Here is a 17,899-nt window from a genome sequence, read left to right as displayed (position 1 = left end):
GTACTTTGAAAAGTAGAGTGGCGCAGTACAACAGCTGGCGTACAGGGCCTGGCAGCAGTGCCACCGGCGTCACCCCTGCTTTTGTACTTGCTTCTGAGCATCCTGGGCTTGAAATAGAGAGACTGTACTCTGTACACTGCTGTACAGTAAAGTGCACAGGAGCGCAACCACTTGTAGACGGTGTACTCACGTGATAGAGTACGCCAGACAGGTGAGCTAGCTTCTGAGAGTGGACACAGGAACACACAATCACATCTTTGGAAGGTCGCAACTTGAAGGTTTCGTTTGTAGGTGGCTTACTGTATTGTGTTAGTTTCAGGGATAGTATGTAGAGCTTTGACATTTGCATGCATTGTGGAATGATCACCATAATAAGTTTAGGAACCATCTGACCTCATACAGTTACTACAGTATTACATGGAGCATATTCTTTATGCTGTGCATTACATCTCCATTGGGTTGCTTGTTTCATAACTGGAGATTTGTGCTTCTTAACCACTACCAGCTATTTTGCCCATTTGGCAACCCTTATTTATTCTCTGTATGTATTAGTATGTTTTTGTTTTGTTTTTTAGATTCCACGTATAAATGAGATCATGCAGTATTTATTTTTCTTTGTCTGGCTGATTTGACTTAGCATAATACTTTCTAAATCCATTTATGTTGTCACAAGTGGCAAGAGTTCATATTTTCTTTTAAAGGTTTTTTTTATTTGATGTGGACCTTTAAAAGAATTATTTATTTATTGTCTGTGTTGGGTCTTTGTTGCTGCTAGCAGGCTTTCTCTAGTTGTGGCAAGCAGGGGCTACTCCTTAGCTTTGGTGCATGGGCCTCTAATTGCTGTGACTTATCTTGCTGCAGAACATGGGCTCTAAGACATGCAGGCTTCATTTGTGGCACATGGGCTTAGTTGCCCATGGCATGTGGAATCTTCACAGACCAGGGATTGAACCCATGTCCCTTGCATTGGCAGACGGATTCTTAGCCACTGGGCCACCAGGGAAATCCAAGATTTCATTATATTAATGGCTGATTGATATTACTTTGTATGTTAGCCATTCCCTTCTCCAGAGGATCTTCCTAACCCAGGCATTGAACCTGAGTTTCATGCATTGCAGGCAGGTTTTTACTGTCTGAGCCACCAGGGAAGCCCCCAGTATTACCTTGTATGTGTATACCTTATTGTTTTTATCCATCAGTGGACGCTTAGGTTGCTTCCATATCTTACCTATTGTATTAATAAATAATGCTGCAGTGAACAATGGTGTGCATGTTTATTTTTGAGTGTTTTTGCTCTTATCAGGTAAATACCCAAAAAGTAAAACTGCTGAATCCTGTGGTAATTCTATTTTTTTTTTTTAGGAACTTCCTTACTGCTTTCCATAGTGGCTGCACGAATTAACAGTCCTACCAACAGTGCCCAAGGGTCCCCTTTTCTCCACATTCTGACCAGCACTTGTTATTTGTTGTCTTTTTGATGTTAGCCATTCTGACAGGTGTGAGGTGGTATCTCACTATGATTTTTGATTTGCATTTCCCTGATAATTACTATCTTTTCATGTGTCTATTCATCTTTTCATGGCCACCTGTATGTATTCTTTGGGAAAATGTCTCTTTAGGTCCTTCATCCATTTTTTAATTGGATTGTTTGTTTTTTTGGTGTTCAATTGTAAGAAGGTTTTTGTGTATTTTGGATATTAACCTCTTACTGGATATATCATTTGCAAATAATCAAAATAGAAACCACTACAATCAACACATTTTTGCCAACAAAAAATCAGTTTGTTTATTCCTACAGTATAAAAATCCATGCTTCGAGATTTGACAAACTCTTCAAAAACATATTCTGCCTCCTGCTGGTTGTGGAAGCATTTTCCGTGCAAAAAGTTGTTGAGATGCTTGAAGAAGTGGCAGTGGGTTGAAAACGGTGAATATGGCGGCTGAGGCAACACTTCCTCGCCCGGCTGCTGAACTGTCGAAGCACTGGCTGCGCAACATGCAGCTGGGTGTTGCCGCGGAGAGTGTCTGTTGACCTGTCTTTTTCTAATAGAAGCCCTTTCTGTTGACCAGTGCCAGCTGCAGTTTTCAGTGCATCTCATCGATTTGTTGAGCATACTTCTCAGAGATGTAATGGTTTCGGTGGGATCCATGAAGCTGTGGTGGATCAGACGGGCAGCAGACCACCAAAACAGTGACCATGACCTTTTTTTGGTGCCAGTTTGGCTTTGGGGAGTACTTTCTCTCAGTCTAGCCACTGAGCTTGTCATTGCTGGTTGTCATATACAATCTGCTTTTCATCGCATGTCATAATCCGATTGAGAAATGGTTTGTTGTTGCATAGGATAAGAGAAGACAACACTTCAAAATGAGTTTTTTTTTAAAATTTCTGGTCAGCTCATGAGGCACTCATTTACTGAGCTTTTTCACCCTTCCAATTTGCTTCAAATGCCAAATGACCACAGAATGGTTGACGTTGAGTTCTTGTATAGCCGTAAGAGGATCAGCTTTGATGATGGCTGTCAATTGTCATTGTCAACTTCCAATGGCTGGCCACTACTCTTCTCATCTTTAAGGCTCTCGTCTCCTTTGCAAAACTTCCTGAACCCCACTGCACTGTGCATTCATTAGTAGCTAGCTCCTAGGCCAAATGCATTGTTGACGTTGCGAGTTCTCTCCACTGCCTTATGACCTATTTTGAACTCAAATAAGAAAATTGGTTGAAATTGCTTTTGGTCAACCATTTACATAGTTTAAAAGAGATATAAAATAAACAAGTAATGTCGTTAGCAAAAGAAAAAAGTGCAAATTTGCATTAAAATGATGTATAACATAAGTACATTTATTTAGAATATATTCCAATATCAAATGGCAAATTTCAGCAATGCAAAAATATCATTACTTTTGCACCAACCAAAGCAACAGTTAGAATTGGACATGGAATAACAGACTGGTTCCAAATAGGAAAAGGAGTGCGTCAAGGCTGTATATTGTCACCCTGCTTATTTAACTTGTATGCAGAGTACATCATGAGAAACGCTGGGCTGGAAGAAACACAAGCTGGAATCAAGATTGCCGGGAGAAATATCCATAACCTCAGATATGCAGATGACACCACCCTTATGGCAGAAAATTAAGGGGAACTAAAAAGCCTCTTGATGAAAGTGAAAGAGGAGAGTGAAAAAGTTGGCTTAAAGCTCAACATTCAGAAAACAAAGATCATGGCATCTGGTCCCATCACTTGATGGGAAATAGATGAGGAAACAGTGTCAGACTTTATTTTGGGGGGCTCCAAAATCACTGCAGATGGTGACTGCAGCCATGACATTAAAAGACGCTTACTCCTTAGAAAAAAAGTTATGACCAAGCTAGATAGCATATTGAAAAGCAGAGACATTACTTTGCCAGCAAAGGTCCATCTAGTCAAGGCTATGGTTTTTCCAGTGGTCATGTATGGATGTCAGAGTTGGACTGTGAAGAAAGCTGAGCGCCGAAGAATCGATGCTTTTGAACTGTGGTGTTGGAGAAGACTCTTGAGAGTCCCTTGGACTGCAAGGAGATCCAACCAGTCCATTCTGAAAGAGATCAGCCCTGGGATTTCTTTGGAGGGAATGATGCTGAAGCTGAAACTCCAGTACTTTGGCCGCCTCATGTGAAGAGTTGACTCATTGGAAAAGACTCTGATGCTGGGAGGGATTGGGGGCAGGAGGAGAAGGGGACGACAGAGGATGAGATGGCTGGATGGCATCACTGACTCGATGGACGTGAGTGAACTCCGGGAGATGGTGATGGACAGGGAGGCCTGGCGTGCTGTGATTCATGGGGTCGCAAAGAGTTGCACATGACTAAGCAACTGAACTGAATATGCCATTTCATATAAAGAGCTTGAATCTAGACATTTCTCCAAAGAAGATACACAGATGGCTTCTAGGCACATGGGAAGTTGCTCAACATTGCTAGTTATTAGAGAAATGCAAATCAAAACTTCAGTGAGGTATCACCTCACATCAGTCAGAAAGACAATCATCAAAAAAATCTATGAATAATTTTCTGTAAAGTCTATGAATAATAAATGCTAGGGAATGTGTTGAGAAACGGAGATCCTGCTACATTGTTGCTGGGAATGTAGACTGGAGCAGCCACTGTGGGGAACAGTATGGAGGCTCCTTGAGATTGAGTTGTCATGTGCTCCAGGAGTCCCACTCTGGGGCATATATCCGGAAAAGACAGACACTCATTCAAGGAAGTACATGCGCCAGAATGTTCACAGCAGCACTGTCTATAATAGCCAAGACATGGGAGCATCCTAAATGTCCATTGATAGACGAATGGATGAAGAAGATGTAGTGTATGTGTATATAATGGAGTTCCAGTCAACCATAAAAAGGAATGAAATCGTACCATCTGCAGCAATATGGCTAAACCTAGAGATTATCATACTCATACCAAGTGAAGTAAGTCAGGCAAAGACAAATATCATGTGAGATCACTTATATGTAGGAACTAAAATATGGTACAAATGAACTTCTTTCAAATAGAAACAGACTCACAAAGAAAACAATGTTACAGTTACCAAGGAGGGATAGGGGTAGGAGAAAAGTAAATTAGGAGTTTGGGATTATCAGATACCAAGTACTATATATGAAATAGATAACCAACAAGTCCCTACTGTATAGCACAGGGAGCTATATTCAATACCCTGTAATAAGCCATAATGGAAAACAATAGGAAAAAAATGATATATGTTAAGCTGAATCATTTTGATGTGTATCAGAAACTAGCACAACATTATAAATCAACTATACTTAAAAAATAAAAATATATAAGGGCTTGAGGATCTATGGATTTTGATATCCTCAAGGACTCCTGGAATCAATCCCCTGAGGACAACTGTATCTTCTCCCATTCAGTAAGGTGCCTTTTTGTTTTGTTAACATTTTTCCTTTGCAATGTAAAAATAGCTTTTTAGTTTGGTGTAGTCCCATTTCGTATAGTTCCACAAACTGTGGAAAAATTCTTAAAGAGATGGGAATACCAGACCACCTGACCTGCCTCCTGAGAAATCTGTATGCAGGTCAAGAAGCAACAGTTAGAACTGGATATGGAATAACAGACTGGTTCCAAATAGGGAAAGGAGTATGTCAAGGCTGTAGATTGTCACCCTGCTTATTTAACTTATATGCAGAGTACATCATGCAGAATGCCGGGCTGGATGAAGCACAAACTGGAATCAAGATTGCCAGGAGAAATATCAATAACCTCAGATACACAGATGACACCACTCTTGTGGCAGAAAGCAAAGAAGAACTAAAGAGCCTCTTAATGAAAGCGAAAGAGAGAAGTGAAAAAGTTGGCTTAAAACTCAACATTCAAAAAACTAAGATCATGGCATCCAGTCCCATCACTTCATGGCAAATAGATGGGGAAACAGTGGAAACAGTGAGTGACTTTATTTTGGGGGGTTCCAAAATCATTGCAGATGGTAACTACAGCCATGAAATTAAAAGATGCTTGCTCCTTGGAAGAAAAGCTATGACCAACCTAGACAGCATATTAAAAAGCAGAGAGATTACTTTGCCAACAAAGGTCCATCTAGTCAAAGCTATGGTTTTTCCTGTATTCATGTATGGATGTGAGAGTTGGACTGTGAAGAAAGCTGAGTGCCAAAGAATTGATGCTTTTGACCTGTGGTGTTGGAGAAGACTCTTGAGAATCCGTTGGACTGCAAGGAGATCCAACCAGTCAATCCTAAAGGAAATCAGTCCTGGATATTCATTGAAAGGACTGATGCTGAAGCTCCAATACTTTGGCCACCTGATCCAAAGAACTGACTCACTGGAAAAGACCCTGATGTTGGGAAAGATTGAAGGTAGGAGGAGAAGGGGACGACAGAAGATGAGATGGTTGGATGTCATCACTGATTTGATGGACATGAGTTTGAGCAGTCTCCGGGAGTTGGTGATGGAAGGGAAGCCTGGCATGCTGCAGTCCATGGGGTTGCAAAGAGTCAGACGCAACTAAACAACTGAACTGGGTCCCATTTGTTTATTTTTCCTTCTTTTTCCCTTGCCCGAGGAAACATAACAGAGTATACTGCCTGTGTTTTCTTCTAAAACTGTATGGTTTCAGGTCTTAAATTTAAATCTTTCATTCATTTTGAGTTTATTTTTTAATGTAGAGTGAGAAAGTAGTCCAGTTTAATTCTTTTTCTTATGGCTGTCCAGTTTTCTTAACACCATGTATAGAAGTAACTGTCTTTTCTCGCCAGTTTCTATTCTTCCCTCTTTTCTCATAGATTAATTGGCTGTGTAAGTGTGGGTTTATTTCTGGCTTGTCTCTTCTCTTCCATTGACCTATGAATCTGTTTTTGTGTGGATACTGGTTATTATTGTAGGTTTGTGGTATAATTTGAAATCATGGTGCATGATACCTCCAGCTGTGTTGTTCTCTCAAGATTACTTTGGCTCTTCGGGGTCCTTTGTGTTTTCATACAATTAAAAATAAATCATTTTTGCCTGAGCTGGATCTTCATTGTTGTGTGGGCTTTTCTCTGGTTGTGGAGAGATGGGGCTGCTCTTCTCTAGCTGTGGTCCATGGGCTCCTCGCTGCGGTGGCTTCTCTTGTTGCAGAGCGCAGACTGTAAGGCATGCAGGCTTCCGTAGTTGCAGCGCATGAACCCAATAGTTGCAGCTTCCACGCTCTAGAACACAGGTTCGGTAGTTGTGGCACACGTGCTTAGTTATTTCAAGGCATGTGGGATCTTCCTGGACCAGGGATTGAACCTTTGTCTCCTGCATTAGCAGGCACATTCTTTACCTCTGAGCCACCGGAGAAGGCCCCATACAGCTTTTAGGATGATGTGTTGTAGCTCTGTGGAAAGTGCCGCTGGTATTTTGAGAGGGATTGCATTGACTCTGCAGATTGACTGGGCCGTATGCTCATTTAACAATACCAGTTCTCCCAGTTCACGAGCACAGTGTAGTTTCCATCCATTTCTGTAGTCTTCAGTTTCTTTCACTGAATGTCTTAGAGTTTTCAACGTGCAAGTCTTTTACTTCCTTGTTTAGATTTATTCATAGCTATTTTATTCTTTTTGATACAACTGTAAGTGGTATTGTATTCTTAATTTCTTTTTCTGATCATTATTTAATGTATAGGAACACAATGTATTTCTGTATGTTAATTTTGTATCCTGCAACTTTACTGAATTCATTTATTAGTTCTGATATTTTTTGATGGCATCTCCAGGATTTTCTGTATATTGTATCATGTCATGTGCAAACAGTGACAGCTTTACTTCTTTCCATTCAGCCTGTTTCTAGCAGTGGTTCATAGTTACTGTATATATCATCCTTATCATATTTTTGCCCACTCAGTGCTATTGAGGGGAAGGAACCATGCCTTAGATTGCTTCTTTGTAGCTGCTTTGCTTTTGGACCTGTAATTTAAATTCTTACCCTTGTGGAGAGTTTTCCCTTGACTTTATAGAACCCTAAATCTTATAGGGTCTTCCACAGAGCCATAATGTGACTTCTGTGGCTCATTGTCATCATACTTGGAAATAAATCCCTTTCTCTGTCAGGTGCATCCCCAGCTGAAAGCTTGTCCAGGTTTCAGGTAAAATGCCATTCTCTGTACTGTTCCCTTTCTCTGTGTGTGTGTTGGGAGGGGGGGTGTTTACAGTTTTATTTACTTATTTTTGGCTGTGCTGGGTCTCCATTGCTGTGTGGGCCTTCTTTCTAGTTGCAGAGAGTGGGAGCTACTGTCTGTTGCAGTGTGTGGGCTTCTCATTGCTGTGGCCTCTCTTTCTACGGAGCACAGGCTCTAGGGTGTGTGGGCTCAGTAGCTGAGGTTCCCAGGCTCTCGAGCACGGGCTCAATAGTTGTGGCAAAGGGGCTTAGCTGTGCCTGAGGCATATGGGGTCATCCCCGACCCGGATCGAGCCCATGTCTCCTGCGCTGGCAGGCAGACCCTTCGCAGGAGCCGTCGGGGAGGCCCTCTGTGGTTGCTTCTGATCTCCCTTCACATCACATTGCAAGCATGCTTTCTCTAAACTTCATTCTTTCTAATTGTGCATTTTTTCCAAATCAGGAAGCTGTCCACTTTTTTTCTTTCTTTTCATTGTTTACCAGGCAAAGAATCATATGTGTATTATAGGTAAAAATTTTAATTGATCACTGAACTTGGTACCACATTTATCTTTCTTATCTATTATTTTATCATCTTTTGCTTTCCGTATAAGAGACTAACCTTGTTTGTGTGTGTGTGTGTATATGTTTCGATCATTATTTCTGTCTCCTCCACTGTGTGTGTAAGCTTTCCAAAAGGAATGTGTAATAAACTCACCCATATGTTTCATCAGTTCGTTCGTTAAGAGTTCCGAGGCGTGGAGGGTGTTTCACTCTATCCTTTGCAACTTTATCCAAATTGCAGCCATTGGTTTCTCAGGGGTACCTGCCTCTACAGGGCTTTGGATAACCTGCTGGCTGTCTCAGTCCCTGGACCTGCTCAGCAGACCGCAACTATTAGGGTACACAACAGGACACTTCACCTGAGAGCCTTCCCGTTTTGATTATGATATGGCAGTGATGTGGGTGTATCAACAGAATTCCTGACTCCCCTGGGACTTAACTAAATTGTTCATGATTATAAGGGATGTTGCTTTACCCAGAAATCTCTTGCCTAGATAATCGATGAAGTCATTTCTGCAGATTCTGTCAGATTTCGTGCTTTTTCATTTTTGCCTTCTTATCTTTCCTCTTGCTGCACACCTCTTCCTCTGTGAATTTTCAGTCTTCTCTTGTCTTACATTCACTGTTTTTCAAGCAGACAGTGCCACTTGTAGACAGTTCTGCTTCAGTCATTTGGGCTTCCACTGTGGAATTGAGAATCTACATTTCTGTATTTAGATGTGTGTCTATTTCCCCCTTAACTTTCTTACTTTTGATTATATTACTTTTTATCTCTTGACGTGGAACATGCATCATCATCCTTATACTTTCCTGATTTGAAAGCTGCAGAGGAGTAAACGCCTCTTCTCTGGAATGGGTTTCTGTTGTTTGCTGTGATCCAGGCAGTCACCCTTTGGACGACGTGCCTTTCTAACTGCAGTATCTCTGTCAATGCCAGTTTGGTTTCTCTGTGTATTTTCAGTGGGGCTACTTTTTAGCGGTTGTTTGACTTAGAAAGCTGCTCCAAATTGTGCCCGTCAGACACTCCTTCATTCTGCTTCCAGGTTTAGCCAGAGAGTCTATAGCTACCTTCCCGGCAAGTGACTAAAAGCTTCCTTTTTTTTCCCTGAAGGCCCTAAAGGGCTCACTTCTGGGCCTTTCATCATCAGGCACAGCAGAAGCAAACCTTTCATCCTTTAGGACAGCGGTCCTCAGCCTTTTTGGCACCAGGAACCAGTTTCGTGGCAGAGTTTCCCCATGGACTGGGGTAGGAGAGGGGGGTGGTTTGGGGATGATTCAGACACATTACGTTTATTGTGCACTTCATTTGCATTATTATTACAGTAGCTGCGCCTCAGATCATCAGGCAGTAGGTCCTGAAGGTTGCGGACCTCGGCTCAGGGTCATGACCGTGCCCTGGTAAATTCCACGCCACATCAGTCAGCAGCAGAACTCGGTGCAGAAGCCGCGTTTGTATGACTTAGTGTTGAGCATTTCCACAGAAGAATATCTGTGCCTCTTGCTGTTTGCATTTCCATTTTTTCTGCGCATTCTCTGGGTCTCCTCTGACTTTAGAGTGTGAAATGTATTTAGGAACCATCACTTCATGGTTCTAGCAACTTGACCCCTGCTTCCCCGGTAGCCTCTGCTTCTTGTTCCGCCTAGGAACTATAGCATTGTTGGTGCCTGCCACGTGCCAGGCCCAGTGTTCTTGCTTCTTGGAGCGCCGTCTCTTTGGATCCTCACCAAATGCACAAGGGCGAGACCACTTCCAGCTCACTGATGACAGCGCTGACTGGGCTGCGTGTAGCCATGGTCGTACGCGGAGAGGCAGGGCTGGCTCCTAAATGCCGTGCTTCTGTCCCAGAGGAATTGCAGTTGGTAACTTTTTCTACCCATTTTGGTGATTAAAATTTTTTTTTAAGTTACCTTGGTTACAAGGTATAAGAGGTATAAGAGGCCTTAAAACACTCAGCTTTTTTCTCTCTTCAGCAGCACCTGTACTAAAATTAGAATGATACAGAGAATATTAGCATGACCCTTGTGCAAGGATGCCAAATTCATGAACCATTCCATGTTTGGGGGGGCCAAATTCTGTTATTTGCATGCGTAATCCCTTCTAATAAACTTAGGTGCTCAGAAATTTTAAAAGAAAACAACAAGCAAAAAAACCCACTCTCAACTCTGAAGTGAATGTTCTAAGGAATAAGAGGTGTGCTGATCCCAGCCCTTCCACCCCTCAGGGTGCATGCTGGCCCTATGGTGACCCTTGCTTTCCCTGAGAACCGAGGTGACCCCAGAGGCGTCTGGTGGGATCATTCACCTCTCTGCCTCATGCCTGCAGGTTGCCTGGCAGTGAAAGGGGCTCTTAACTTTGGCTGCTTTCCCATGACAAGGGAGAAGACATAAAAACTATATTTTAATGTTACAAAGTAAAACATATGATGAGGTAGCAACCGTGGGTAAGGTATCCTACCTACTTTTGTTTGTGAGATGGACATATTTGTCTATAGGTTTCTGATTATGGATGTGTGTTGCAAGGTTTAAAAAGACACAAAAGCAGAGTGAATTGATTGACTTCTGACTGGCAAGCCTTAGGAAGTGACTGGCTCACCTTGATGTGGAGCTGTCCTGTAGCTTCAGGAATGGGTCATCTCATGGGGACAGCTCAAGGTGTCACTGATGCCTGAGCAAGAAGCAGTGATGTTTGAGGCCGAGATGTCTTGATGCCATTTAGTAATTAAAATTTTGTGTTTGTAAGGTGTAAGCCTCAATTCTGTGGCTTTTTGTACAGAAGGAAACCCTCATTTCCTGGTGATGCTAGATAAAGTCATCATTTGTGCAACAAATTTTCCTGAGAACCTCCCGTGTGCCAGCCTATTTTGGCACTGGGGACACATGAGGAGGAACATCATGGGGCTTTGTCTAGCGGCCGTCATCTGTGTGTGTGGGATAGGGCCACAGTGCGTGCATGGAGGATAGTGACAGGTTGTGGCTCTGGGAGTTGGATGCTAAGGACCACTGGGATCCATCTCCTCCAGGACTTGGAGTGTGGCTGACTCCCATGGGGGCCACATCTCAGACTTCATCCTCTGGCTCCTAGAGCAGTACTCCTGACATCCTCTTACGCTGACAGACAAGGCCTTCCAGAAGATTTGAGTCTTAAGCCTTTGGACACCTTCCTGGCTCTCCTGGTGGCCACTCAAGGCCCCAGAGGGGTGTGATGCTCTTTCTCCAAGCCTTAGGTCAGAAAAGAGAGAACTGGCAGAGAGAGAAACTGATCACTGTCACATCTGGCTCGGAGAAGAGAGCTGTCAGTGGAGTCCAGCCTGAGTGTCTACTGAATAGACGCTGAGCACACGAAAGCTCTAAATGAGATGACAGTTGATGGGCCCATGTAGGCCTGGGCCCGGCAGCACAGGCCAAGACGCTGGAGAAGCGGGCGCAGTGGCTTCTGGCTGTCGGCAACTGGCTGTGTCCCTTTTCAGTGTGCCCACCGTGGACGTAGTTTCTTGTGGGCTTTCCTCACCTCTGGATTTGGAGTATGCCTTGTGCGGTGAGATAAAATTGCCAACATCCGTTAGATCATTGAAAAGGCAAGAGAGTTCCAGGAAGATATCTACTTTTGCTTTATTGACTATGCCAAAGCATTTGTGTGGATCATAACAAATTGTGGAAAATTCTTAAAGAGATGGGAATACCAGACCACCTGACCTGCCTCCTGAGAAATCTGTATGCAAGTCAAGAAGCAACAGTTAGAACCGGATATGGAATAGACTGGTTCCAAATGGGAAAATGAGTACGTCAAGGCTGTGTATTGTCACCCTGCTTATTTAACTTACATGCAGAATACATCATGCAAAATGCCAGGCTGGATGAAGCACAAGCTGGAATAAAGATTGCTGGGAGAAATATTAATAACCTCAGATACACAGATGACACCACCATTATGGCAGAAAGTGAAGAGGAACTAAAAAGCCCCCTAATGAAAGCGAAAGAGGAAAGTGAAAAAGTTGGCTTAAAACTCAACATTCAGAAAACGAAGATCATGGCATCCAGTCCCATCACTTCATGGCAAATAGAGGGGGAAACAGTGAGAGACTTATATTTGGGGGCTCCAAAATCACTGTAGATGGTGACTACAGCCATGAAATTAAAAGACACTTGCTCCTTGGAAGAAAAGCTGTTAACCTAGACAGCATATTAAAAAGCAGAGACATTACTTTGCCAACAAAGGTCTGTCTAGTCAAAGCTATGGTTTTTCCGATAGTCATGTATGGATGTAAGAGTTGAACTAAAAAGAAAGCTGAGCACCAAAGAATTGATGCTTTTGAACTGTGGTGTTGGCGAAGACTCTAGAGAATCCCTTAGAGTGCAAGGAGATCCAACCAGACCATCCTAAAGGAAATCAGTCCTGAATATTCATTGGAAGGACTGATGCTGAGGCTGAAACTCCAATACTTTGTCCACCTCATGTGAAGAGTTGACTCTTGAAAAGACCCTGATGCTGGGAAAGATTGAGGGCAGGAGGAGAAGGGTATGACAGAGAATGAGATGGTTGGATGGCATCACCGACTCAGTGGACATGAGTTTGAGTAAACTCCAGGAGTTGGTGATGGACAGAGAGGCCTGGCATGCTGCAGTCCATGGGGTTGCAAAGAGTCGGACACGACTGAATGAACTGAACTGAACTGAACTTGTGTGGTAAGGAGAGCATCCCTGGACCACAGACTCAAAAAGAAGGCTTCTTCAGTCCACTGGAGGAGTTTCACCTCGTCTTGTTGCCCTTTTCATCTCTGTTGGGGGGCAGTGACACTCTGGTGCGGTCAGCTTTGTGCCAGGTCCTGAGGTGTGGCTAGATTTGACTTGGAGACTCCTGTGCGTGGTGGGTTTACCCACTCCGCCTTGGCTACCCGTCTGGGTTGTTCAGAGCAAGCCACGTGGAGCTCCAAGTGAAAGGCAAATGCTTCCCGTGTGTGTTTTTATCCGCCGTGTACTCTCTCTAAAGGGCTCCCCTTGAGCATGAAGGCCTTGCCCAAGACAGGTTTTACATGTGGAGATTGAGTCATGGAACTTCAGAATCTCAAGGTTGGACCAGGTCTTAGCATGTCCCTAACCCAGCTTTTAGTCACATAGTTTCCTCCAGTTGTCCCTCCCAATTGGTGGCCCTCAGGAGTGAGCATCTCTTGCTGAAGGCTGAGTGGGAAGGAGTGGCTTCTGAAGAATGCAAGCCCCTGCTTCGGTGTTTACCAGCTTTGTGACATCACACACGTGGCTGGAGCTGAGCCTGTCCTCACTGTCTCTGTAGATGGCCTCCAGCCAAGGAGCCTCACTCTGGGGCCACACTCATGGCAGCAGGCACTGCCCATGTCTCTCTGGGGACCCTGAGCTCCTCCAGGCCTTGTTGCCTTGGGAGGGGACACTCAGTCTGGTTGCACAGTGCCTTTTGCCTGGGCTCTATATACATGTGGTGTGTGTGAGAGAGAGTGTGGGAGACAGAGACAGACAGGAGCCCAGTGACTCTCCAATGTTCGGAGTTCCTCTGTCCCTCTCCTCCGCTCCCATTAACTCCCCCTCCTGGCCCACCTGTGTCTTTGAGGGGCTGGTCTCCAGACCAGCTAAGTCATCCCCAGCCTCTTGGGTGACTTCCCTGGCCACTGCTCACTCAGCCCCAGAGACATCTCTAGCCCCAAGGCTGCCCCTCTGGCCTCACCAGCCTTTCTCCCTGTCAGGCAACAGATCTGTGGGCCTTGAGCCTCTGTCTCCTCTTTCTCCTCCTCCTCCTCCCTCTGCGTCCTTCCAGCAACCGCTAAAGCTCTGAGAGAGTGTGCAGGAGGAGCGGACCAGCAGGAACTGCGTCAGGTGTGTGCTTGTGTCCCAGATGGTCTGAGAGACTGTGGTCGTGGTGGTGGTGGTGTGGGGCACTGCCCTGGGACCGCACCATTTCCTGCTGGAACGTGAAGCTCCAGGGCACAGTTATCCCCACGTGGGGCCTTGTCGTCTGAACCACGTACCAGCATGCGCACGCGCAGGGGTGGTGAGCTCAGAGCTCAGAATCATCGCTGCCCACCCCCGTCCTTCTGTGGTGCTCCTCCCTCCCCTCTGAGGCTAACTTTGCTCATTTCCAAGCATCTTTTATATGTCTTTTCCCCAGGAAAGACTAACCCTCAGCCCTACTCTCTAATTGTATTAAATTGATTTCTTGTGCCGTGATTTGCTGTGGGTGTGCCACAGTAAGTAGCATGTGGTGGCCTTTCTGTGCTCCTTCCCCTTCTGAAGATTAGCTGCCCCAGTGAGAGGGGCTCCAGTTCTGACTCCAGAGCCTGGAAAGACAGGAAGCCCACCAGTAGGGGAGCACGCATATGTTCCCTTCCCCCAGACACACCACAGCTGCTGGGTTAGAGGAGAAGCCAGCCCGCTTCTCAAGCTGAGCAGGCCATCTTCCCACCTAACTGAACACCTGCAGCCTTCGGTGACAGGACAACCCGTGTGAACCCCCAAGTGGACCCAGTTAAGCACATGCAAAGCTGCTTAACTGTTTGAGAATTAACTCTTTTTTCTTTCTCTTTCAGTGGTTGATATCACAGCAAGTATCCTTTCCTTGGTACTATTCCCTTTAAGGAAAGCTCCTTCTAAATAAAAACATGTGTTATAAACTTGAATTCTGCTTATAACGCACACTTTGGGTTTGGGCTTTGCCCCACAGATTCCCTGGAGCATCCCTTCAGACCAGCAGCTTCTTCCTGGGTGCTCCGCTCCTCTTCATGCCCTAGCGTCTAGCTCCACACCAGCCAGCAGCAAGCTCAGGGATTACTAGGGGAATACGTGAACTTGGGGTTTTAGAGCGGACGGGGATGTGCCCATCCAGCCAGCCTCTGCAGCGTCAGAATGCTGAAGTGTGGCCCTTTTAAACTGACCATTTTGTAGTGTCTCTACTTCCTTAACAAGACATCACTAGATCCCACAGTTTGAAGATGTTAAGTTTGAAGCAGCGAGTCTTCTGTCCGAGTTATACTGTCAAGAGGTAAGAACATATATAGGCCTCTGAAAGCAAACCCCCTCTCCTTGTAGTGAAGGCGCAGGGGCAGGTTGGGAGTCACAGGAGTGGATTCCCTTCTGGCTTTTAAGACTTTGCATAATTTTCCTGTCTTCCACACCTGGAGTTGGTGATGGACAGGGAGGCCTGGCGTGCTGCAGTCCACGGGGTCGCAAAGAGTCAGAGACAGTCGACTGAGCGGCTGAACTGAACTGAACACGTGGTACAGGGCAGCCCTGGATGACCGCTTGCTGACAAAGGCTAGCAGAGGCTTTTTCTACTGAGGACTGTGCAAAGTAGCCCTGTTCCTGGGTTAAAGATGATTGATTCCTGAACCAGTTCACATAGTGTAGCTGAAGCTGGTTTCTGACCTCAAGTGTAACTGAAAGTTGCCTTTCTCCAGTTTCTGCAGTGACTCCTGTTTTACGCCCTTGGCCTCTCACTCTGGTTACAGTTCAGAAAAGATGGTAATTGTTATCAATTTGACTGTTCAGGAATTTGAACTAAAGCTACTTTCAGTTTAGTTGAATAGGGAATTATTTTAAGATCAGTGTGAAAAGCTTCCCAGCCGGTGAGGCTAATAAAATATCTTTTCTTTTTAAATGAAGCAGATCTTTTGGTAAGTGTGTCTGGGAATGGCCTTCTGGGTCCACAGCTGCTGCAGAAGGAATCCAGCTTGTTTTTTCTTCCTTAAATGTGACTGTTTGCTTTCAGAATTCCGTGGACGCAGCAAAGCCGCTGCTGCGGAAAGCTATCCAGATCTCCCAGCAGACCCCGTACTGGCACTGCCGCCTGCTCTTCCAGCTCGCTGTGCGTACTGTGGGCCCGACCAGATGCACGGGCGCCAGTTGGGTGGGCGGCTCTCTGGGCTGGGCTTCCCTAGCTGCAGTGGAGGAGCCTGCAGGCCAGGTGGACTCATTGGAGATGCCTCTCCATCCCGGCTCGGCCCATACCGCCCTGTCTCTGGCCACCCCCTGGCCTCCTCTGACCCTGACGCAGCTTGCCCACCAGCCACTTCTTGCCTGCCCTCTGTGATGAAGCCCCATCACCTGCCTGAGCACACAGTGGGGCCTGGGCTGCAGTGTCACCTGCTCCCTGGAGGAGCCTCTTAATGCCAGGAGGATTTGGCTCAGAGGGTGCCCTGCTGAGGAGAGCCCACCTAGCCTGAGCGGCTGCCGTCTCTCCAGGCACCCTCCTGCCCAACACGTGCACTGCCGTCCTTGAATCCTCCCATGTGCTTTTGTGCTTTTCGTCAAAGGAGGAAGCAAGCGAGGTAGTGAGTCACTTGCCTCAGGTCACAGAGTAGGTGGGTGCGATGAGCGGAGCCCAAGCTCCCAGCTGAGGCCCCGCAGGGGTCCCTGCCTTTCAGCCTGCGTCTGAAGCTCCCACAGACCCTTGCCCTGAAAGAGGCCCTTCCTGTCCGAGGCTCCTCTGGCTGTTCCCCTAGTGACCGGCCCCTGAAGGCAACCTGCGAAGCGCACAGACATATGTGCACAGCCCTCGGGGATCTGTGCCCATTAGCGTTACTGCTGGCTCTGTGCACCATTAAGCTGTAGACAAAGCGGAGTTCTGTACCCAAAGCAATTAGTGTTGATGAGGTAATGTGCTTAATTTAGCTCAGAACTGATACTAAGGCAATTTTGCTGATGGGGGGAGGTTTTGTGTAACTTGCTTGCAAGGTAGCAGGTCAGATATGGTAAGTCTGGTGGTTTGGAAGTGAGGGTCATTGCTCTTTTCTCCTTTTCTCAGCAACTGCACACACTTGAGAAGGACCTGGTGTCAGCCTGCGACCTCCTGGGTGTGGGGGCCGAGTATGCCCGGGTGGTGGGCTCTGAGTACACACGGTAGGCACCCCCTCCTCGGGCCCTTTCTCCGCCCACTTGGGGAAGTTTGGTCATCTTGGTCCTGGACAGCAAATAGAAATGGCATCTTGGTGTGAAATGCTGACCGCCCTTATTCACAGTAAGAGACATGCAGATTCAGGCGGCCCGGAGATGCTTCTGCCCCACCGATTCATGAAGTGAGAAGTTGTTGAGCTGGCTGTGCGGGTGAGGGGTAGCTGGCGTTCTCAGCACTGTGAGCGCTTGCGTGTTTCTAGCATCTCTTGAAATAAAAAGGGCCTGTGTGATGTACTGGGTAATCCCCTTCCTGGTGGGGGGTGAGAGTGGTGCTTGTAGGTCCCGTGGGCAGCATGGTTGGCAGCCAGTCGCCATTCAGGTACCCAGGAGTGTTCAGGTGTACAACAGGGGGCAGAGGAAGAGGACATCTGTGTAACAGAACGGACATAGGCTTGTACTGTGCGTGAAACGGCTTAAACTACCTGGAGGCTAGTGCGCTGGGGCTGGGGTTGGGGTCAGAGGCCACCAGTGCTTCCCCGCGCGCCCTCTTAGAGGGCCGCCAGCCTCTTTCTACCCCGAAGAGAAGAATCCTCTGGAGCAGGACCCAAGCCCCTGGGAGCAGCGCTCTTACTCTGTTGTGTGTGTGTGTTGGGATTGTGAAAAGTTCTCCAACACAGACTCCAAGCTTGCCTGTGGGGTTGTGGGGACAGAACAGTTCCTAAGTCTATTCTCTTGAGTTCTGGACTTGTAAGTGCTCGCACGGGTGCACACAGCTCCCCGAGGCTCACATCCCTGAGCCACCCTGCCCCGGGATGGACACCGCCACGTGGTCTGGTCCTCCTCATGCTGCAGCTGTT

General features: G+C 46.1%; 1 protein-coding gene and 1 non-coding gene across 3 annotated transcripts in view; both read left to right on the top strand.

The window, feature by feature from the left end:
- MAU2 (MAU2 sister chromatid cohesion factor) overlaps positions 1–17,899 on the top strand; it is a 33,584-nt gene that overhangs the window by 2,367 nt on the left and 13,318 nt on the right. For both annotated transcript variants that reach the window (XM_069590614.1, XM_069590615.1), the window contains exons 2-5: positions 14,741–14,758; positions 15,127–15,192; positions 15,919–16,014; positions 16,954–17,048. In XM_069590614.1, coding sequence (XP_069446715.1) covers positions 14,741–14,758; positions 15,127–15,192; positions 15,919–16,014; positions 16,954–17,048 — 275 coding nt within the window. The remainder of the gene's footprint in view (positions 1–14,740; positions 14,759–15,126; positions 15,193–15,918; positions 16,015–16,953; positions 17,049–17,899) is intronic.
- Positions 10,148–10,250, top strand: LOC138441893 (U6 spliceosomal RNA). The gene has a single exon (XR_011257467.1). It is a non-coding gene; the product is annotated as a U6 spliceosomal RNA (small nuclear RNA).

Source organism: Ovis canadensis, chromosome 5 (assembly GCF_042477335.2).
Source record: "Ovis canadensis isolate MfBH-ARS-UI-01 breed Bighorn chromosome 5, ARS-UI_OviCan_v2, whole genome shotgun sequence".
NCBI lineage: Eukaryota > Metazoa > Chordata > Mammalia > Artiodactyla > Bovidae > Ovis > Ovis canadensis.
The sequence above is the reverse complement of the archived record's forward strand: the minus strand, read 5'-3'. Positions and strand labels throughout refer to the sequence as shown.